This window comes from Equus przewalskii, chromosome X (genome assembly GCF_037783145.1).
Source record: "Equus przewalskii isolate Varuska chromosome X, EquPr2, whole genome shotgun sequence".
NCBI classification, from domain to species: Eukaryota; Metazoa; Chordata; class Mammalia; order Perissodactyla; family Equidae; genus Equus; species Equus przewalskii.
In genome coordinates, this window is record NC_091863.1 from 39,881,050 (window position 1) to 39,902,538 (window position 21,489).

Sequence of the window (21,489 nt, forward strand, 5' to 3'; positions counted from 1 at the left end):
ATGCACTATCTTTAATTTTCAAAACTGTTCAAACATACCCTCTGCTCGGAAGGCCTGGACCGTGCAGGAACATGAGAAACCCGTGGAGGCTTGTCTCCAGCACGTTGCTCTGTAGTATACATTCTACATTGTGCGAATACACCATAATTTATTGATTTGTTCTTCAGTTGGTGCAAATTTAGGTAGTTTTCACTTTGGGGTTATTATGAATAAAGCTGCTGTAAACATTCTTGTACATGGCTTTGGTTAACACTTGAACACATTTCTGTTAGGTGTATACCTAGAGGTGGCATCATTGGGTGATAACTGTGCATATATGCAGCTGTAGTAGCTACTGCCAAACAGTTTTCCAAAATGATTGTTGTCTCCACTACACTCCCATCAGCTGTGAATGAGACACCTTGTTTCTAGAAATCCTTAGCAACACTTGGTATTATCAGATTAAAAAATTTTTGCCCTTCTGATTATGAAATAGTATTTTGATGCTTTAATACACAGCTCTCTGATTTACTGTAAGCATATTTTCATATATTATTGGCCATTTGAGTTTCATCTTTTGTAAGATTTTGTTCATATCCTTTGTTTGCTTTTCTATTGGGTTGTTTGTCTTTTTCTTATTATTTTGTAGGAGCTCTTTATATATTGTGGCTAGTCATCCTTTATCAATTACATGTTTTGAAGCTGACTATGTCTTTTGGGGATAGATACCTCCGTATGTTGATCTAGGAAGATGGGCCACACAAAACCATCAAGCTCCCACTATGCTTGGGGAGACCAAGCAATATTTCCTATTGTCCTGAGGGACACAGATTTAACCGAGAGAGAGGTGGACCTGGAGGTATCCTCTAGCCAGTTTGAGGGATAAAGCAGAAGCATCAGGCATGGATCAACACCTGAAGACCACACAGGATCTGGCACATCTCAGAAGATGCCTGTGTGAAGAAATGACCTCCAAGGACAGCTCATTCTCCCCATGTCCTCTGTAAGTCTCCAGAAGCTAGACTCCAGCAGGGGGAAAATGAAGGATGTGCAGAGAGCCTGTGTGGACTGAAACTACTAAGGAAATGGGGTTCAGTGGGGGCAGATCCTAAAGGAATTGAGATTTCCTTTTGTGAAGGAAAATACAACATGTTCATTATTTCACTGAAATTAAAAAAAAAAAAAAAATCCTTGGGGCCAGCCCCATGGCTGAGTGGTTAAGGTTCCACACTGCTTTGGCAGCCCGGGCGTGCACCTGCTGCACTCATCAGCCATGCTGTGGCAGTGACCTTCGGAAACTCGAAGCACTGTAAATAAGGATATAAACGCTTTGCCACTTTCAGGCAGTACAACCATGGGCCAGTTGCATTACCGCTTCGTGCTTTCGCTTTCCTCCTATGTATAATCAGGGTAACAAAGGAAGGTTTCCCCATCACCTCTGAAGCGATCATTGGCACAGCCTTCCTCTTCCACATGCTTGCAGGTACTCTGACGACACTGCAGATTCCCCAGAGACGGCCCCCACTGGTCGGTTCCAGAGGTTGGCCCTAAATGGCTCCTTGAGATTCCTCCCGGTTCCCAATCTCAGGGCATTATCTCTAAAGGTGTATCCCCGGGGGGGGGCGGCCCTCCCACCCACCTTGATGACCTGGGGTGGTGGGGGTGGGGATATCGGAGCTGTCCTGCCCAGTCAGGCCAGGATCTCCACTGCCACGAAGAGAACAGAGGAAATAAGAGTGCTCAGCCCAGCAACCCCAGACTCTGGGTAAGGTGTGTGCGCCCAGCTCTCTTGTCTCTCTTACTTTCTCTCTCCCACTCTCTGTTCTGACGCTCTGCTGTCTCTACCTTCTCTGTCTTGTTCTGACTCTCTCTGCCCCTGTATCTCTTGTTTGCTACCTCTGTCTGTCTAACTCGCCCAATCTCCATCTGTCTCCTCGCTTTAACTCTTTCCTCTCTCTTTTTTACGTGTTGTACTATATCCTTTTCTCTCTTTCGGTATCTCTCTTTTTCTGCATCTCTGTCTCTCCTTTGATGTCTCTGTACATTCTGGCTTCTCTTCCTCTTGGTATCTATGTCTCTCTCGCTAGCCTTTCTATTCTCTCTCTCCCTGTCTGTCTTTGATTTCCCCAGGTCTCTCTCCCCAGCCTCTCAGGGCCCCTGCCTGAGGAAGTGGACAGGGTGATTTCCCCACCCTGCTGAGGGCTAGACGCTCTTGTTCTTCCCTGATTCTGTCCACCCCTCTAACCCTCCTAGCTCACCAAATATTTTCCTCCCCACCTCTCGCCCCCGCTCCCAGATGGATGGCAAAAGAGAGTGTGAGAGCCACCAGCCAGGGAGATCAAAGCAGAGAAATGGGGAAGGAGGGCTGGGGGCCAGATCAAGACACACAGAGGCAGAGGTGAGGCTAAGGCAGGGAGGAAGCAGGAAAGAAGACAGGGAGGAAGAAGTGAACGAGAGCCGGTGGAATCCTTGTTGGAAGAGGACAGGATTAAATTAGAGACGGAGTGAGAGAGACCGCTAGAGAGAAAGAAAGGACGCAGGTCGGGCATCTCTCTGCCTCTCTGAGGCCCCTCAGCTAGAGGGTAAGTGGGCAGGTGGCCTGAGGAGGCCTGGCCTGACAGCCCTGTCGGCCCAGCCCCTCAATCCAGCTCACAACTCCACACTGCCTCCTCGCCCTCTTGCCTTCTCTCCTGCGTTTGTCTCCATCTGACGCTGAGGGTCTTCCCACATCCCTACCTGCATTTCTGACTCACACAGCTTCTTTCTCTTACCATCTCTGCCCTTTCTTCGTGTCTCTGTCTCTTTTCGATTATCTTTTGTATGTCTCTCTCTGCCTCCATCTCTTTCTACATCTTCATTAATGTCTCCACCTCCCTATGTGTATGTCTGTTTCTATTTCTCTCTCCATCTCTGTTTCTGTCTCACTCTCCGTCTATCTCCCGCCTTCTCTCGCCCTCTGCAGTCCCTCCGGCGGGGCTGACCCCGCATTCCCTTCTTTTAGGAAGAGAAGCAGGCCCGCAGCCAGGCGGGGGACGGGCCCTGAGGACCTAGGCCCAGCTCCGGAGACCTGGGCAACTCCGGGCGCTCCAGCCCCAACTAGGGGCCGGGTGATGCCCTACGACTCTCCCCCGAAGCCCCAAGCCTCGGTTTCTAAGCCCGGTCCTCCGCTAAACCTGCTACTGGTCCCACCCCGCGCCAGCCAGCGGCCCGAGGAGCCAGAAAAGGCCCCGAAGGTAGCCATGAACCGCTCCACCGCCCGGGGGGTCCACCCGCTTTCCAGAACCGGGGACGGGAAACAGGGTCCCAGGGGCGAGAGAGGAGGGCGGAGCCCCCGGGGGTTTGAGGTACCCGAAGGGGTGGGACCTTAGGAGCGGGAGAAGGCGAGGCCCGAAGATACGAAGAGGTAGGGTCTAGAGGCTGCTGAGGAGGGGGCTTGAAGGGGCGGGGCCCATTTGGAGGGGACCAGGGACATACAGTAGGGACAGGGCCTCAGAAGTGCCCGAGTCCATATAGAAAGCAGGTAGGGTCCACAGGAACCTTAGAGGGCAGGGTTGAAAGGTAGGAAGGGGGGTGGAGCCTGAGGGGGCGGAGCCAGAAGGAACCAAGGGGCGGGGCCTGAAGACACGCACCAGGGCAGCCTGAGAGGGGTGGAACCTGTGGCCTCCTGGAAGGGGAAGGCCCAGAGGAGCTAGTGGGGTGGCGTTTGATAGGAGCAGAGTGGGGTCTGGAAATACTGGGGGTGGATGGAACCTGGAGGTGAGGAAGCGCGGGACCCGGGCGTACAGAAAGGGCAAGACCAGAGGAAGCGGCCAGGAAATACAAGGGTGGCAGCCCTGGTCTGATTTGCACCGCATCCTACACAGGGGTGTGTGTCGCTGCTGCTGGCGGAGCCACGTGTTTGAGGCTGGGGCCCTGCGAGAGCTGTGTGCTGGGTGCCCAGTATCCCCAACCTGCCCTCCCTGGGGCCCTCAGTCGGGTGGCTGTGCACGGCCTGGCACTGAGTCAATCAAGCAGGCAGTGTTGTAGTTCTGCTACCACTAGGGACCGCCAGTTCCCCGTTGGGGCCTTAGGAGGCCCAAGGACGCAGCATTTGCAACCCCAGGGAGCTGATTTTCTTGAGAGAGGGCATTTCCACCTCTTTGATGCCTTACACAAAAGGGAGTTTTCCTGTCTCCCACGAGGCCACTTGCACTGGAGCATTTGCACCCCAGCAGAGACAATGTTTGCCCTGTGAGTCAGGGTTTGCATGGAAGAGACATGTTGGGGGCTATGTCCATCCAGAAAAATCTCTTTCCCATAACTCTCCCATCCCAAAATGAAAACTCATTTCCAGTGATTTTGTGGTTTCCCTTAAAAAAAAATACTGACAACACTGAGCATCGCAGAACAGAAGCATCTCTATGGTGCAGAACAGAGACTGACACAGGGCACCTTCCCGGAGGCCAGGTCGCCCTGACCCTTGCTTCCATCCCAGGTCCACGGTGAGGCCACATGGAGGGGGACCGCCTTCACAATGAGGGGACTGGTATCCAGAAAGACAGTTCATTGTGAGGTCGGATTTCTCAGCCTTGGCAATGGGGGCAAGGGGGGCGGGGCCAGAGGTGTTGGTGTGCATGCGTGTGGGGGTTGGGTATGCAACATGCAAAGCTACCCGCTCCAGCCCAGCAATCCTTGCGTTCACTCCCTTCTTTCCCAAGCCTGTTCCTCTGTCTGTTATGATTCATCACTTGGCCCCCACACACCCCTATTCGTGTTCCTATTCGCATCTTGATTCACTCCCCTCCTGCTCATTCATCCCACAAACATTTACTAGAGCCCACTCTGTGCGACTCCAAATGCTAGGGCTTCCGAGTCCCTGAAGAGGGCTCTGCCCTTGTCCCATGGGTACCTCAAGGAGTACATACATAGGCATTTGAAAACTAGCTTTAAATACTCATCAAGGCGCCACAAGAAAGGACTGGGGTGAGAGCTTGTTACATGTGAGTGTGGGGCTGGGGTGCCCTGTCAGGGCAGCTGGGGTGCCCCACCCCCACCCTGGGACAAGGTAGCAGAGTAGAGGCCCTCTCTGGAAGGTCCCAGGGCCAACTGGGAGCCAGCCCTCCCTTCGAGGTAGATCATCGGGGAGGGAACCGAGGAGGAGCTCCCACGGTGGCGGTGACAGGCGGTCGCTTCCTCAGTGGTACTGCTGATAGCTGGGATAGCCTGGGGCTGGGGTACCCTCCTTAGGGGGCAGCTGGCTGGGGTCCTCCAGGAATGGGGGTGCTGGAGAGGGGAGAATGAGGCAAAGGTGAGTGGAGGAGGCTAGGGAGACCATGTCCCCCCTCCCTGACCAGCTTCCCCAGGTACTCACCATTGCGGAACTGCTGGGCAGTGTAGCGCGTGAGGAGGATGCCAACACCCTCGATGAGGGCCAACAGAATGCCCCCCATCATGGCTGAGCCCACCATGGCCAATGGGCCACCTGGAGGAGTGAGGAGGCAGGGACAGAGAGGTGAGGGCAGGCAGAACAGGGTGGAAGGGGCTGGGGCCGGGGGATGGGGCACTTACTGCGCGCAGCCAGCACAGCCCCGGTCAACGCTCCACTGGTGATGGAGTTCCAGGGATCCTCCTTGCCCCGCAGCCGCACGAGGCCGCAGTCGATGGTGGAGAACAGGCCCCCCCACACTGCGAAGCTACCTGCAGGGGGACCAAGTCCTAATTAGTGTTCCTGGGGTATGCTGAGAATCCACGGCTCAGGGTCTGGGGACTTCCAAGGCCCGAATACTCTGGCAAAGAATGGGGAGAAAAACGCACATGCAAAGGGGGTAGCGGATAGTCCCCATCTGTCCCTGTGGGAGCTCCTTCAAGCTGTCTATAATCGCCATTGACACTCCCTTCCCCTTCAAAGGGAGTAACAAGTGTTTAAAAGCAGGTTTATCTTCTATATGGCTTTGAACAGAGCAACTGTGATCTTTATAATTGTCGAAATTCTGAACTTGGTTTCAGGGAGAAGGAAAGAGGTCAGGAAAGCCCAATAACAACAGGATAGTTAAAATGTTTACGGAGGCCTTACTGTGTGCCAGGACCTGATCTAGGCACTGCATGCTATTTGACTTCTGAAACTTTAAATTAGTTAATATTATTAAAGTGCTTACCAGAGCAACTCGCACTTAGTAAGTACTATGTAAACTACATAAATCACAAAACGACCGAGGTGGTTACTGTTATCGTCATCCCCATGTTACAGATGAGGTTCAGTGAGGTTAAGCCACTAGCCCAAGGTCACACAGCAGGGAAGAGCGAGGGCCTGGTTTAAACTCCAGAACTCACTCATATTAAATTGTTTGGAAACATCACTCCCCCAGGAAGGCCTAGGCAGAGTTGAGCCTAGACTCTGGACCCCCAGCTTGCAGTCTAGACCCAAAGGAGCAGCCACTCCCAACTTTGCCATCACATCTCCTATGTCTCCACAGGGCTCTCACCTCCAATCTGGGGGGCTCGGATCCTCACAGCGTTCACACTACCTCTCAGCCGGTGCCGGACTCCCTGGGAGAAAGCGAGGGGCGGGGCGTCAGAGCGGGACTGAGGCCACTGGCAGACAGGGTTTCTAGCTTTCAAGAGAGGGAAGGCGGTGGGAGAGCTGTCAGGAGTATCAAGGGGAGAGACGTGGAGAAGCAGCCAGGAACGAGGGGACTGGGAGCACCCCAGCATAGGCGTTCTCAGAGCTGGGCTGGGAAGTGCTCATTCTTTCACTCAATGATTACTGAGCACCTATGTGCCAGGCACTCTGCTGTCCGCAGGGACAGAGCAGTGAACCAGGCAGACCTGGCCCCTGCCCTCTCAGAGCTCACAGGGTAGCAGCAGAGACAGATCCCGAGCGAGGGTGCAGAGAAACAATAGCTTCAGACAGCAACATGCACCCTAAAGGAAACAGGACGAAGAGATCCCGCAGGGGCCGAGGGGTCAGGAAAGGCCTCTTTAAGGAGGGAGCATTTGTGCTGAGACCTTGAGGATGAGAGGGAGAAACTCAAGCAAAGAGTCAGGAAACAGAGTTCCAGGAGTTGAGGGGAGGGACAGGGCTAGAGACATCAACTGCAGAGACCCTAGCAAAGGGATGCCGTTTAAAGCCATGACATTTGATGAGATCTCCCGGGGGGGAGGTAGACAGAATTGCTTTTGTTAAATTAAAAGCATTTTCTCAACTTTGAGGCTGCCCTCCCTCTGCCAATTAACCTCCTGTCACTTCCCTCTATCCAGATTTCTGACCCGGAATCTGCCTCTAGGTAAAATCTGTCCGGCTTTGCACACCATTTAGGATTTGGCATGACCATTTTGACAGCACAGAGTTTCCAAAGGAGCTCCAGTTGGGTGGGCGGTGAGGTACAGAGGTCATGATTGCAGTTCCCTCCCAAACCTCATATCCTGGAGTTAGGCCTGGCACACAGTAGGCGAGCAGGAACCAGAATGAGTAAGGGCACGTGACCGGCAGTTCCATGCACTTTTCAGAGCAGTAGCCCATGCGGGCAGGGCAGGACCCTGGCACCACCCAGGGAAGGCCAGGACTCACGACAGGGGCATTACGGAAGCCCTTGATGGCCTGGAAGACTCCGCCGCCGATGACACCCATAGTGAAGGCTCCACCGCAATCATCCACAATCCGCCATGGGCTGCAAACGGGAAGGGGGGGACGGGGTTAATGTGAGCCCTCCCCCATGCCATATCACAGGGACTCCTTCCAAATGGAAGAAACCAAGTCTCTTGAAAGGGAATTAGCACTTCAGATAATAATGAGATTATTTTTCCCCTCATGTAAGCAAGAAATAGTGCAAAGGGGGAAAAACAGTAGTCTTCGCCCTGTCCTACCCTCCCCTTCGCAGTCAACCAAGGAATCAGCTTTACTACTATCAAAGATTAAATGAATTGATACAAACAAAGAGTTGGCACGTTTAAACAAGCGCTTTAGAAGTGTTAACTAGGTAGTATTGCTATTAAAGTAGTACAGGGTCGCACTCCCTTCTCCGACAAGGAGCACATCCAATCAAGCCCCGCCCTCTTCTCTCTTTTTTAACCGAGACACATAGAAAAAACCAAGAGCAGAACGTGGGGGAGGACCCAGCACCCCCTCCTTGCCCAGAATAGGCTCATCCAGGCCCCGCCCCCACTAACTAAAGCGACCTGGGAAAAACCCCGCGTGGTAACCCTGGGTATTTCCGCTCAACGCCGCCCCCCCCCCCCCAGGCTGGAATGGTTTCGACCACCGTGTCTTTTCGTTAACAAAGAGGGACTGGGGTATACGTAATCAGGGGAAACGTGGAGTGTCTCGTCCGGCACCGCACCTTCTCTTCCAGGCACACAGCTGTGGCCTCTCTTAACGGAGCCCGAGTGGGAGGAATCAAGTGGACGGGAGCGAAGGAGACAAGTTTCTAAGCGTCTCCCGAGTCTGGGACGTGGCGCTGTGTGGCCGGTGCCTCCCCCGCCCGCCTCCCACAGCTGGCCGTGGCGCCGCAGCAACAGTCCCGATGCCTGTGCCCATCGCCGTACCAAGGCTCCCGAGCGTACTCCTCCATGGCGCCGGCGTCCGGCCGCGCAGTCTGGCTAAACCCCGACCGGGCCACGCCCCCATTGGAAACGCACCCAGGCCCTCTAGCGCTCCACCTCTTCCAGGGCAATGATTGGGTCGTTTGGCCATAAGGCAGGCCAAAGGCATGCTCTCATTGGTCACCCCGGTTTGCGTCATCTGTTCACCGCAGCCTGAGCGTCACCCAGTTACTCCAAGGCTCGGGGAGAGAGGACCTCGTTCAGTGCTTTGGCAGAAGAGAGTCGTGGGGTCCTGGTGATCATAGCGGCAACCAGAGCGAGGCGACCGGCCTGACAGTCTTCTGCTACCCACGTGACTGTATTGGTAACGTCGGGGTGGGCGCATTTTTTGGAGCTAGAGGAAGTACTGCAGTCTCCTCCCCCACCCCAGCGATTTGGTTCCTCCTACCCGGCAGTCTTTGGGGGACGTTGGGTGAACCCATTTCTGGGGCGCGGGGGAGCTGCGCTTGACCCCCTCGGCGGTGGGTGGAGCCTGAGCTAGGAACCCGGTTATGGAGCGCTGGGCCCGCCGGGGAGGATTGGTGAGAGTTTTGGTGATATTGCCATCTCTCCCACATTTTTGCGCGTAGATTCTGTCCCCCCAGCTATTGGTGCTGGTGGGGAGGTGGGGGTCCAGATGAGTGCTTGCTCGGGGGAGGCACTTGGTTACAGGCTCCAGATTGCAGTCCTCATCTGCGCTGGTTTTTAGAGTGTCTGTCTGTCCCTAGGTCGGTCTGGTACCCACTATGCCGCTTCCCGTTGCGCTACAGACCCGCTTGGCCAAGAGAGGCATCCTCAAACATCTTGAGCCCGGTGAGAGAGCTAAGAGCAGCTGGACCTACCGTGCGCCAGGCTGGACAGGCACTTTGTTGTTGATACTGCCACTTGATAACTAGCATGGGCCTACTGTGCACCGAGCAGCGGGGTGGCATGGTTAAAAATATGGATTCCTGACAGCGATTCCTACCACGTGCCGGGCACGGGGGAGATAGACATTTCATCCTTAATACTGACAGCTGATGACTGTTTTGGGCCTACTGTATGCCAGGTATAATCCATCAATCGATCCATGGAAGTGGTTACAAAGTACCTAATAGTAAAGGTAGCTGACATCTGCAGTCTCCTGTGCATGTGCCACGTACAGTGGCAGGATGCTACTACTTTGTTCTTTACCATACTGATGACATTACGTCAGACCTCCCATGGTGTCAGGCACTGTGCCGGTGATTTTTATTGTTTTATTGTTCACTACATCAATAGCTGACATGTATTTTGGGTCTACTAAGTGCCTGGCATACACATTATGGTTAACAGTATAAAATAATGATAGGATGTATCATGTAGGCCTACTGTGCTGCTGCTGCTAATATTTAGACCTTATTGTCAATAATAGTAAAAGGTGGCATCAGTTTTGGACTGCAGTATGCCAGGCACTGGAAAATACATCTTATTTTCACCTTATTGATAAATGACATCTATTACAAACCTACTGTGTGCCAGACATAGATCTTGTAGTTAATAATACTGATAATGATCATTGATATTTATTTTCAGCCTCTTGAGTACCAGGCACTGTGCTGACCGTATATATCTTATTAAAAATACTGATGATTATAGCTGACATCTGTTTTGGGCCTACTGTGTGACAGACACTATGGTGTTGCTGACATATAGGGGCATACTTCATTTTATCGTGCTTTGCGGATAATGTGTTTTTTATAAGACCCTCCACCAGCAAAAAGATTACAACTCACTGAAGGCTGGCTAGCATTTTTTAGCAATAAAGTATTTTTAATTAAGGTACATACGTTGTTTCTTTAGATATAATACTACTGCACACTTACTAGACTACAGTATAGTGTAAACCTAACTTTTATATGCATTGGGAAACCAAAAAATCCGTGTGAGACTCACTTTATTGCAATATTCGCTTTATTGTGGTGGTCTGGAACCAGACCTGCAACATCGCCAAGATCTGTCTGTACATTTCATTGTTAGTTATCTCCACAGCTGAAATCTGTGCTAGGCCTACTGAGGGCCAGATACTGGGCTGACAGCCTACACCTTTTTTATTTTACTGATATGAACTGACAACTGTTGTGTGCTTACTGTGTGTCAGGCCTCAGGAGCTGAATAGACTCAGTGTCTAGATAACCCCTTGCTGTCCAGACTCTTGCTACTCAATATACAGGAGTCAGAAACCCCATATTTGCCAAGCTTGGGAGCTGAAGAGAGCTGGACATAATTTCACATAAACCCCTTGCTGTTCAAACTCATTTTATCCAAATAGGTTTGGATAGTGTGGTGTCAGTTAACTACCTGAACTCAGGACCTGAATAAATATGGATCCATTTGGTGATGAAGCCCTTTCTAAACTCTGAAACCAGATAGGTTTGGGTAACAATATATCATATCTTATGTGAACCCAGAAATAGAACAGATTTAGGTACATTTTTTGGTAAATCCGTATATTCGGATACTTGGATTTGGAATGTGAGTGAGATTTGCCAGGGCAGCTGAGACCTGGCGCACGCGCTCTGTGACTGTGAGCATCTCCCCAGGCCCTAAGTGTAGGGTGAGAATCCCCCTGCTCCTCACTGCTCTCCCCATCCCTGCCCTGCCAGAACCGGAGGAAGAGATCATTGCCGAGGACTACGACGATGATCCTGTGGACTATGAGGCTACCCGGTTGGAGGGCCTGCCACCAAGTTGGTACAAAGTGTTCGACCCATCCTGGTGAGCCTGGGGACCTGGCGGGGAGGGGAGCTGACTTCTGACTTCATCCTTCCTGTGCCGTCCCTGGCCTTGGGGTAAATGGAGGACACAGGGGAAGAGATGGAGGTCCTCCCCATGGGGTCCTGACGTGGGGCAGGTATAGGCAGAGATTGGGGAGACAGGAGTTGAGGCTACAAAGGGGGAACATCCATGCTGACATTCCTTTTCTCCCTCCCTCCCACTCTCCCACTGCCCCGCAGCGGGCTCCCTTACTACTGGAATGTGGACACAGACCTCGTGTCCTGGCTCTCCCCACATGACCCCAACTCCGTTGTTACCAAATCTGCCAAGAAGCTCAGGAGCAGTAACACAGGTGAGTTGGCAGATGCAAGCGTGCCTCGAGGGCTTCTAGCAGTTCTCAGAGAGGGGTCAGGTGAATGATGGTGGATCCAGGAGGGTCAGGTGAGACAGGCAGGCCCAGCTCAGGCCAGGGAGGTTGCCAAAGGCAGAGGCTGCTAGGTCCTGAGATGGGAGGAGGAAGGTCACTTCAAAGCTTTCATGTCCCCAGATGCTGAAGAGAAGCTGGACCGGAGCCATGAGAAGTCAGACCGGGGCCATGAGAAGTCAGACCGGGGCCACGAGAAGTCAGATCGGGGCCACGAGAAGTCAGACCGGGGCCACGAGAAGTTAGACCGGGGCCACGAGAAGTCTGACCGAGACCGAGAGCGAGGCTATGACAAGGTGGACAGAGAGAGAGAGCGGGACAGGGATCGGGACCGGGACCGTGGGTATGACAAGGCAGACCGAGAAGAGAGCAAAGAACGGCGCCACCATCGCCGGGAGGAGCTAGCTCCCTACCCCAAGAGCAAGAAGGGTAAGCTGACAGGGCCGGGACTGGGGTGAGGCGAGGGAGAGCTGGGGTGCATGATGGAAGGAAGCCCTCACTTCCCTTGATGCCTAAACGTGGGATCTGGGAGAAGGTGGTGTGGGTTGTCGCAGCCGCAGGCTCCATTTCTTCCTGGGATGGGGAACTCAGTGATCAGAGGCTCCTTGTGCCTCCACTGAAGACCTCACTCTGCCACCTACTTCGACAGCGGCGAGCCGGAAGGATGAAGAGTTAGACCCCATGGACCCCAGCTCGTACTCGGATGCACCCCGGTGAGTGACAACTGCTCACAACCCCTTCTCTTGCCTTGTGACTCACCACACCAGCGACCATTCCTTTCTTCCTCACTGTCTCCTTCCCGCAGTCATAAGTGGGGCGGCGGGGGGGGTGCCTACTACATCCCGTATTCTCACCCCCTGATCTTCTGTCACCTCCAGGGGCACGTGGTCAACCGGACTCCCCAAGCGGAACGAGGCCAAGACGGGTGCAGATACGACAGCAGCTGGGCCCCTCTTCCAGCAGCGCCCCTACCCGTCCCCAGGGGCTGTGCTCAGGGCCAACGCCGAGGCCTCCCGAACCAAGCAACAGGACTGAGCCCCCCGTGCTACCCCCGGGCTTTGTAATAAAAGCTTTTTGGTGGATCATGCCCACAAGGCCTGAATGCTTTCTTCCCTCGCACTTTCGAGGCTTCCCAACCCAAGCCAGCAAGATGCAAAACACATTTTATTTGCAAAAACTCACCTAAGAAATAGTGTGGGGGTGGCAGGGACGGGGGGCGGCAGGGGCTGGAAGCCAAGGTGGGTCCTCTCCAGGCCCTCATTACCAGAGAGTTTAGTCATGACTGCTGCCCTGCATGGGGGCGGGGGTGGTGGGGACAGGGGGTTTGGTGTCTACCTCCCCCCAACCCTAATACTGATCAGAGGGTTTGGTCCCGGCTGAGCCAGGGCAAGAAAGGAGAACGAGGCCAGGCCAGCGTCTTCAATCCCAGCGGCTACGAACCCTTCACCTTGGTGAGCAACCTGTGGTGGGAACGGGGAGGAAAGAAAAACACAGAAAGCTGGGGTGGGCTGGCAGGCGGGCGTGGTGAGCAAGCGAGAGCGACAGTAGTGCAGCTGGTAGTCCTGCGGTTAGTAACAGAGCCCACGCAGAGAGAGCGGGTCCTCTGGGTCAGAAAGCTACACGTGGACTAGATAAATACAACATCTTTATTTGGCATCGGGTATCCTGACATTTGTTCGTTACAATTCTTTAGAAAACAAACCCAAAAATCAGAACAAATTAATCAAAAATAAAAATCCAACGGCCCTATTTACATATAGCAAAGACAGCCCAGGCATCTTCCATGCACACGCGCGCACACATCCACACGCACACCCTGGGAGACAGTTAAGGGGTTAATAAGCTTTGGGGAGTGCAGGGGGCAGGTTCCACATTTCAGCAATTTTAAGACACCCCCCCCCTCACGAAGTAGGGTGCTTCATACAGCCAGTGGGGTACCAAGAGTGTGGTCAGCAGCTTTACTTTTCCTCTCAGGACGTCTCAGATGATAACCGTGCATCCGGCAATTGACAGTGTCTTAGATTCAGTGAGATTCCGCCACTTCAATGACCTCCCCTCCACGCTTTTCCCACACCCTGGATCATTAATTACCTGATTGCACCACAAATCCCCAACCCACTAAAAACCAAATGGCCACGTCTGCACCCTCCCCCAGAATGGGCTGATGCGAAAATCTCAGCTCTCACCCCTCAGCTCTCACCCTGTCCTCTCCACTTGGGTGCTCACAAGAGGCCCATTTTCAAGGGTCTCCTGTCAGGGAAGCTGCCCCAAGGCCACAAAAAGACTGAGCTGCTAGCATGATCCAGTGTGGTTGTGAGGGAGGAGAGAGGGCCTCAAGCTATGGAAAACCGAACCCCACAGGTAGTCATTATCAAAGAGCTGTAGGATTTTTGTCCATTTTGTCCTTAAAAAGGCTGTGGGATTGCTGGGAGGGATTCTCCCAGGTATGAGGGGACACCCCCCCCCCCAAATGAGGGGGTCAGACCAAAAGGCCTTGAATGACAACACCCCTGACCCGGTCCCCAGATGGCTTAGACTGGGGCAGAGGAGGCAGCTCTAAAAACTCCCTCCAGGGGAGGAAGGTCAGCCTACAAGGAAGGGTTCACATGACCCCCCGCCTAGTCCCACGCCCCTCCAGAAGTCTCTGTGACCTGGGAGAAAAACTCTTCCAACCCCAGAGGAGCCAGGCCCCAGTGGCGACTTGGGTCCTGCAAATGCCCAACACCCTCCACCCAGTCCCCCTCCCTGTCTCCCCCCACCGCCACCAGCCCTCACTTCACCAGCACTGACTTTGGCAGAAAGGGCTCCGTGCTGAGGTCTCCACGGTGGGAAGACAGCTGCGGGGGCGGCGGCTGCCCCGGAGGCTGCTGGTGAGTGCAGGGCCCGGAGGCGGAGGCGGAGGCGGAAGCTATGGCTTTGGCTGCACCTCGGGGGAGGCTGTAGAGGTAGACGGCACCGATGACCAGCCCAGCGCCGAGGGTAAACAAGAGGTCCACGTGGAAGCCAAAGAGGCGAATGGAGGCAACGGTGGACAGCACAATGGACAGGGAGGTGGCAAAGCCCTTGAGGATGTTGTCGGCGTACTTGACAACGACAGCCACCAATAGCCCACCAAAGGCCTGGTTGAGTACCACACCCCAGACTGCAGGCGTGTACCCAAAAAAGAAGCCGCGGCGGGCCACGGCAGTGCCTTCAGCCCACCAGAGCCCCACCAGGCCCAGGGCTGTGCCGAAGAGGCCCAGCTGCAGGTTGCGCAGCCACACGGAGCCTGAACTGCCTTTGAGGATCTTCTCAAAGTAGACACCTGCGAAGCCCGAGGACAGACAGGAGGCCACAACAGCCGCTAGGCCTGCCCCAGGGTTCTGGTCCGGTGGCCGTGGGCCACCCCCACCAGCTTGCTGTGCCTGGACAATGGCGACGCCAGTGAAGAGGAGCAGCAGGGAGGCCCACTGCAGCCGGGAGAGGCTGCGGTTCAGCATGAACACGGAGAACAGGGCCGTGGTCAGGATCTTCAGCTGGTACGTCACCTGCGAGTGGCATATGGAAGGCACTGAGGGCTGTCCCCAACCCCCAACATGTGCACACGGCGGCCAGCATCCACTATGGGCCCCCTGGCACAATGGAGGGACAGGGTGGGGTAGATGACAGTAAAGACAGCAAAAATGTCTAGCTACTGGCCATCAACTGAGATGCAGCTAAATAGCTCTGCAGTGTCTCCCAGAAAGCACACAGGAGGATGGCTGCGCAAGGAAGGCCCAGGCCACACCCAAGTCCACATCCCAACCCCATTTTCTGGCTCTCTGACGAGGAACAAAGCATTTGCCCTGTCTGACCCCTGACATCATCACCTTTAAGATACAGCTGCTGTATGTGCAACATCTCACACACCAGGTGATGAATGAATGGTAGACTTTGTGCTGAGGGAGGTCTTGATAAATTCGTGTTGACGCAAATGAGTCAGGCACAACAAAAATGTCAGGAAACATTTACATAGCGCTCACTCTATGCCGGGTCTTGGGTCTAAGTACTTCACATGAATTTGTTCATTTAATCCTCACGTATGAAGTTGGCACTATTGTCACGTCCAATTTAAAGATGAGAAAACTAAGGCACAGAGAGGTTAAGTGACTTGCCTAATATTACAGAGCTGGGAAGAGCAGAGCTGGGATTTATACCCAGGCAGCCTGGTCCCAGAATCCAGGCTCTTGAACCATTTCACAAGGCTGCCTGCAAATAACCTACAGCTTATCTCTTGCCAACCAAGGGCTCTTCCCAAGTATTATTTCTTTTAATCATCCCAGCATCTCAGTGAGTAGCTATTACCAATTCCATTCCCAATTCTCACAGACGAGGTTGAGGGAGTTCCAAGGACATTCTAAAGGTGACACAGCTCCCGCTCTCTGCAGCCCCCCTCAGCCTTCTATATACCCCACCCCAGTGGAACTGGCTGGGCTTGGGGCTCACCTGGAAAGTGGCAGCTGGCAGGTTGGAGATGGCAACATACTGGAGGTTATTCTGCAAGGTGTAGATGAGAGAGGGCACTGCGAGCTTGAGTGTGTCCACATACTGTACCAGGACAGCCTCATGGAGGAAGAGAACTAGGTGCTTCACGTTACCTAGGTGGGGGGAGAAGAGCCCTTTTTAGCACCGACTACCAAAGATGGGGATGCCCTGAGGGCCAGGACCGGGACGGTCCTGTGTCTCCCCACCACACTTCGACTCCGAGGGCTAGAACGAAGTCTGTGCTCTCAAGTTCTCTACAGTACAACCACGTCTCCAGCGGGCCTTTCGGATACTCAGTTTAATGGACACGAAAGAATCATCCTTAACACTGTGTCCAAGAATCACAGGCCATATTTCATTCATCTTACAGCCGACCTCCCTGGCACAGAGCCCCATTCAGGGCAAGCACTCAACACACGTTTTGTACAGTGAAATTACCAGCATTAACTAGGAGCTTATGCAGTAGATGCCCTAGGAGTGTGGGTGGGGGACTGTTTACTGAACAGAGGGGAAGTTTTAGACTCAACTTTTAGACCTGTCCTAGCTCCTTACTGGTCCCTGAGCTGCCTGACGGCTGGGGCCATCTCCTACTTGGTGGCATCTTTCTGTCAGCCCTACCCACACCAACAGTTGCCCCTGCCACGTGGAAGAATGCAGGCTTGACTATTAAGCAGAAAGGCCGGTTGAGACCTGCTCCAATCAATAAATGAGAATACTTTCTGATATCATGAAGCCTCTGCAAAGCTCACCCCACTTTTTTACAGTTCATTATTTAAGTCTCAGCTGAGTGTCACTCCTCAGGGAAAACCCCACAACCACTGCAAAAGGTCATTGCAGGAACTCCCGCGACAAAACCCTGCCCTTGCCCTTCCGGCATTAATCCCAGGAATAGTCACTGGTCTCTCATCTCCTACCCCAAATTCCTGGGCCCAGAGATTTTGGTGTTCAGAAATTTCCAGGTGTTACAGAGGTAACATGGTAGATATATATACCACATACTTCACATAACACACCCCATATATATGGGGCTGCACACCATAATCAAGCACACTCATATTTCTGCAGTGACTTGTATAAATATTCACACCAAATGGGAAAAATAAAAAACACAAACACACCAAGAGCCCCACATCAGGTCAGGCCAAGTTTTGCCACCAAGCTAATTCAGGAAAAAAAATTGGGGGAGGGGGTTTGAAATTGCAGATAAAAGATGAAAGCCTGTGATTAAGTTTGTAGCTATTTGTTTTTCCCCATGTAAAATGTCAGCCCTATGAGGGCAAGATGCACGTCTGCACTCTAACACATCCACCTCCACAGCCGAAGCAGGGCCTGCCACACAGTTGCCTCAGAAGTGTCTCAGAATCAATCAAGGACACAGTGGGTGGGTTCCTAACCTGCTGCCTCCCAGGGCTGGGGAGCTAATGAGCAGGTACAAATGCTTTCTTCAGTGTAAACACAGAGGGCAGAGGCGCATCCAAGGCCTTTATAGAGAAACGACTGGGCAACATTTTAAAGCAGGCAGCCTTCGGGGAGGGGTTTAAATTAGTAGAAACTCAACTTATAGGAAATATAGAGGAAAGGAGAACACGTGAAACAATACCACAAGAAGGCAGTCAGCACGATCCAGGCTACCCGAAGTATATAAGACAAACAACCTGATTTCTTCAAGAAATTAACTGCAGAGAGTAAAAAAAAGAGTTGGAGGGGAATCTAGAGGTTAACAGCCCTAGAAGCCATTAACCAATCACCAACGCTGACCTATATAAGCCTGATTCAAACCAATTTTTAAATACTTTTATGACATTTGAGAAATCACTCGAACATTGAACATTGTTTAAATTTGAAATTTGAACATTGACTGGATATTTGATTATTTTATTAACTTATAAAATTATTGGTAATTTTTTGATAGATAGTTTTTAGACATTGCAGTTATTTTTTCTAAATGTACCAAAATATTTATTCAAGATAATACCAGGGGATTTACTTCAAAATAAGACTTCCTCTGGGACATAGTTCAGGGAGATAGGTGGGCAGGCATACAGATTGGCAGTGAGTGAATCGTCATTGATGCCCTTCAATGGCAGAGTGGCCATGAGTCGATAACTGTTAAATCTGGGGGATGGGTACACGGATATTTTACTATTTTATCATCCTCTCCGATTTTGTATGTGTTTGAAATTCTCCATTATGAAAGTTAAAGAGAAGTAAATAAGTCACGTAAGGGTCACCTGTTGCACAGACTGTCTCAGTCCTACGATCCACACAGGCCAGCTCCTGGGGCTTAGGGCTATAAAAGTGTGGCTGGAGGGACAAGGCAGCTTAGCTGCACTTACACACTCCCCAGGCAGTTTCACAGACACGGGACTACTCCCCCAGCAAGCCCCCAAAGTGGGTGCGGGTACACACACACACGCACGGAGTCCCACCCACCAGCCCCAGCATAGACTCCCTCCCTGGCTCGTACCCCTCTTCTGTGCGAAGAGCAGCAGCAGGCAGGTGAGACCTTTGAGCACTTCGGCCATGACCACAGCAGTGGTGGCAAAGAAGCGGTCCCCAGGCAGCGTGCGGGCATAGCGGATGCTGAGGATGAGGGAGGCATTCTGGACCACCAGCACAGCTAGGGATATGTATTTGAGGCGCCGGTGAGCTGTGAGAATGGAAGGAGCAAGGGGGAAGAAGGAGTCAGAAGCTGCTGGGGTATAGCCACACCACCACCCTCTCCTCTCCTTAACCAGGATCCTCCTCCCTCGGCCTGCCTGTCCGGACCCAGTGGGGGTCTGATCCCGCCTGCTTGCTTCTATGCCTCAGCCACAGGCAGGAAGAGCCAGAAAGGCAAAGTGGGCCCCGCCCAGTGTCCAGCCCATACCTGGAATCCTTGCTGAGGTGTCAGGAAATGGCTGAGGCAGGCCCTGGAGATCCACCTCGGCTCCCTCTCTCCCTCTCCTGAGTAAGAAGCAACTCTCCCCTGGACAGAATACCAACTATATTCTCGACATTTATTGTGTGCTTACTGTGTGCCTAACACTGGGCTAAGGGATTTATATGGATTACCTCAACAGACCCCTATATCGCTTTGATCTCCAAAGGAACTATAAGGATTCTCATTTTATGGACGTGCAAACTGAAGATTTACATGAAATGATGCTTGTATTAAATGAGGGATTGTCCCATGTAAAGAATGATACCCCAATAGAGGGAATGAGACCACTCTATAGGACATGTCCACCCCCTAAGGAACCATCTTTCTCCCATCTAATAAATTATTCCATTCCCCCACACTCAGAATGGTCTCTCCAATCCCTCTTTCCTATGATGACTGATCACTCTTGACCCAGGATGGGCTAACAAATATAAGAAATGATTCCCCCACTGTCCCAAGGATTGAACCCATATAATGAATGGTTACTCCACCAAGAATGGTCCGGTTCCCTTAACGATATAAGGAAATATTTCCCTATACTCCACATGGTCCAGTCATCCTCCCACCACCACATCCCCCTACCTCCAGCCAAGGAATTATTCCTAGTTCCACTCACACTCACAATGAACTCTCCCCGCTTATAAGGAAGAACCCAGCACCCTCAGAACGTCCTTTCTCCACCATATAAGGAAGGACCCTCCCACTCCAACACACAACGAACTCTACCTCCATTAGGAAGGGACCCCCAGAACGGTCTTCTCTCCATATAATGAAGGACATCCCTATCCTCAAAATGGACTCTCTAAGTCATATAAGGAAGGACCGCCCCACCCTAACTCACAACAGCCTCTGTCCCTTTATAAGGAAGAAACCACTACATTCAGAATAGCCTCTCCCTTCTATAAGAACTCTTCCACCCTCGGAACGCTCTCTCCCTTCTATAAGGACAGACCTCACACACACTCAGAATGGTCTTAGCCTCCCCAAAGGAAAATAACTCCCCCAGACTCAGAATGGTCTCTACTTTCCATACGTGGAAGGGACCCCCCCATCACCCTCAGAATGGTCTCTTCCCCCCCAACACTCACAATGATCCGCTCCGTCCTCCCTCCCCTCCTTCCCACCACACACACACACACACACACACACACACACAAGTCGGTCCATACGGGATGCTCCCTCTCGCTTCAGTAAGGAACCTTCCTGACCACTCCCCCAGCGATCCCGACCCCCGCCCCGCCGCCGACTGCTCAGCCACAGCCTGTCTCACCCGCACTCGCGGTCCCAGGCTCCAACGTCCCCGCGGAGACAGCCCCTGGCCCGGCCGCCGCGGTAGAACCGCCAGACCCAACCGCTGCCATGTTGGCATCTGCCTGGCCCGTCCCCTCGGCAACAGCAGGCCACTTCCGTGTCCGTCACTTCCGCTTCCGGGCCTCTCGGGGTGGGGCTGGGGCGAGTGAGGGGCTGGCTCTAGCAGTGGCTTTCCTGGTCCGCTCCTGAACACTGAATGGAAGACAGCGGTCTCTGGATTTCCAAATTCCGTCGGGATCGGGAGACTGGGCACGCAGCCAGCTCAGCCTCCCGCCATCCTTGCAGAGCCTCATTGGCCCATTCCCGTTACTAGACCCGCCCTTGTCTTCATTCACTCCGCTTTCCATATCACCCGCCCATCCGTCTCCCCGTCTCATTGGTTCGGCTGCTCCTCTCCCATCTTGGCTCTTTATTGGCACCTTCTTCAGATGGCACCGCCCTTTGCGCATCAAAACTCCTAGGTGCTCCCGGGTTGGACTGAAGTTCCTCTTTCCCATCCCCGGTGAGGGCCCGCCTCCTGGAGAGCCCTCGGGCGTCTGGGAGGGAAATGGGACTTTGAGGGGGCGGGGCAGGTGAGGGCCAGGCAAGTACGCTAGCAGATAAAAGCAGAGCAGTAGAGGCTATCCAAATGAAAAGGCACAGGAGAGTTGAGACTGAGAGAAGAGAGGACAAGTGAGTCACCACTAAGGATGGACAACAAGAAAGAAAGGGACACGTAAGCCAGCAGGTGAGAGGCTCACAGGTTAGCTTTTGGAAGCAGGGCAAGAGAAGGTACAGCTGAGGTCAGGACAAGTGAAACCAAGATAGAATAGGGCAGGGCAGGTAAATTAAGAGTTGAGAAAGGAGCGATGAGAGGGATGAGCAGGTAAGAAGGCAAGGGAGAGGTGAAAAGGTAAGGGCAAAACGGGTGACTACACCCGCGTGTTATTAAAAAACAAGGACAGGCTGGAGAGATTCCTGTCAGCGCTCAACCCGGACCCACCCTCACCGGTGCCTTGAGAAGGCTCTTCTTCCCCATGGGGAAGCGATTTATTTCCTCTCCTGGGATCAGGGGAAA

General features: G+C 52.9%; 3 protein-coding genes across 7 annotated transcripts; 1 reads left to right on the top strand and 2 right to left on the bottom strand.

Moving 5' to 3' along the window:
• Positions 1-4,886: 4,886 nt before the first annotated feature.
• Positions 4,887-8,627, bottom strand: TIMM17B (translocase of inner mitochondrial membrane 17B). Of its 2 annotated transcripts, none has more exons than XM_070604686.1 (6): positions 8,500-8,627; positions 7,526-7,625; positions 6,441-6,504; positions 5,527-5,655; positions 5,330-5,440; positions 4,887-5,241 (listed from the first exon to the last, which is right to left on the bottom strand). In XM_070604686.1, the coding sequence occupies exons 1-6, from the start codon at positions 8,523-8,525 to the stop codon at positions 5,153-5,155; spliced, it is 519 nt and encodes a 172-aa protein (XP_070460787.1). In that variant the 5' UTR covers positions 8,526-8,627; the 3' UTR covers positions 4,887-5,152. The 2 variants fall into 2 exon arrangements, with proteins under 2 accessions (XP_070460787.1, XP_070460788.1); XM_070604687.1 differs by having other exon boundaries at positions 8,295-8,531.
• Positions 8,628-8,720: 93 nt separating this feature from the next.
• PQBP1 (polyglutamine binding protein 1) lies at positions 8,721-12,782 on the top strand. Of its 2 annotated transcripts, none has more exons than XM_070604685.1 (7): positions 8,721-8,860; positions 9,264-9,348; positions 11,160-11,271; positions 11,511-11,623; positions 11,819-12,124; positions 12,345-12,408; positions 12,574-12,782. In XM_070604685.1, exons 2-7 carry the CDS (start codon positions 9,282-9,284, stop codon positions 12,728-12,730), a joined length of 819 nt encoding a protein of 272 aa, XP_070460786.1. In that variant the 5' UTR covers positions 8,721-8,860; positions 9,264-9,281; the 3' UTR covers positions 12,731-12,782. The 2 variants fall into 2 exon arrangements, with proteins under 2 accessions (XP_070460786.1, XP_070460785.1); XM_070604684.1 differs by lacking the exon at positions 8,721-8,860 and adding an exon at positions 8,949-9,077.
• Positions 12,783-12,841: 59 nt separating this feature from the next.
• Positions 12,842-21,269, bottom strand: SLC35A2 (solute carrier family 35 member A2). 3 transcript variants are annotated; one of them, XM_070604680.1, is made up of 5 exons: positions 20,392-21,269; positions 18,666-18,848; positions 16,160-16,311; positions 14,486-15,222; positions 12,842-13,155 (listed from the first exon to the last, which is right to left on the bottom strand). In XM_070604680.1, the coding sequence occupies exons 1-5, from the start codon at positions 20,480-20,482 to the stop codon at positions 13,128-13,130; spliced, it is 1,191 nt and encodes a 396-aa protein (XP_070460781.1). In that variant the 5' UTR covers positions 20,483-21,269; the 3' UTR covers positions 12,842-13,127. The 3 variants fall into 3 exon arrangements, with proteins under 3 accessions (XP_070460781.1, XP_070460782.1, XP_070460783.1); XM_070604682.1 differs by having other exon boundaries at positions 12,975-13,155; positions 14,486-14,632; XM_070604681.1 differs by lacking the exon at positions 18,666-18,848 and having other exon boundaries at positions 20,392-20,927.
• Between the last annotated feature and the right edge of the window lie 220 nt (positions 21,270-21,489).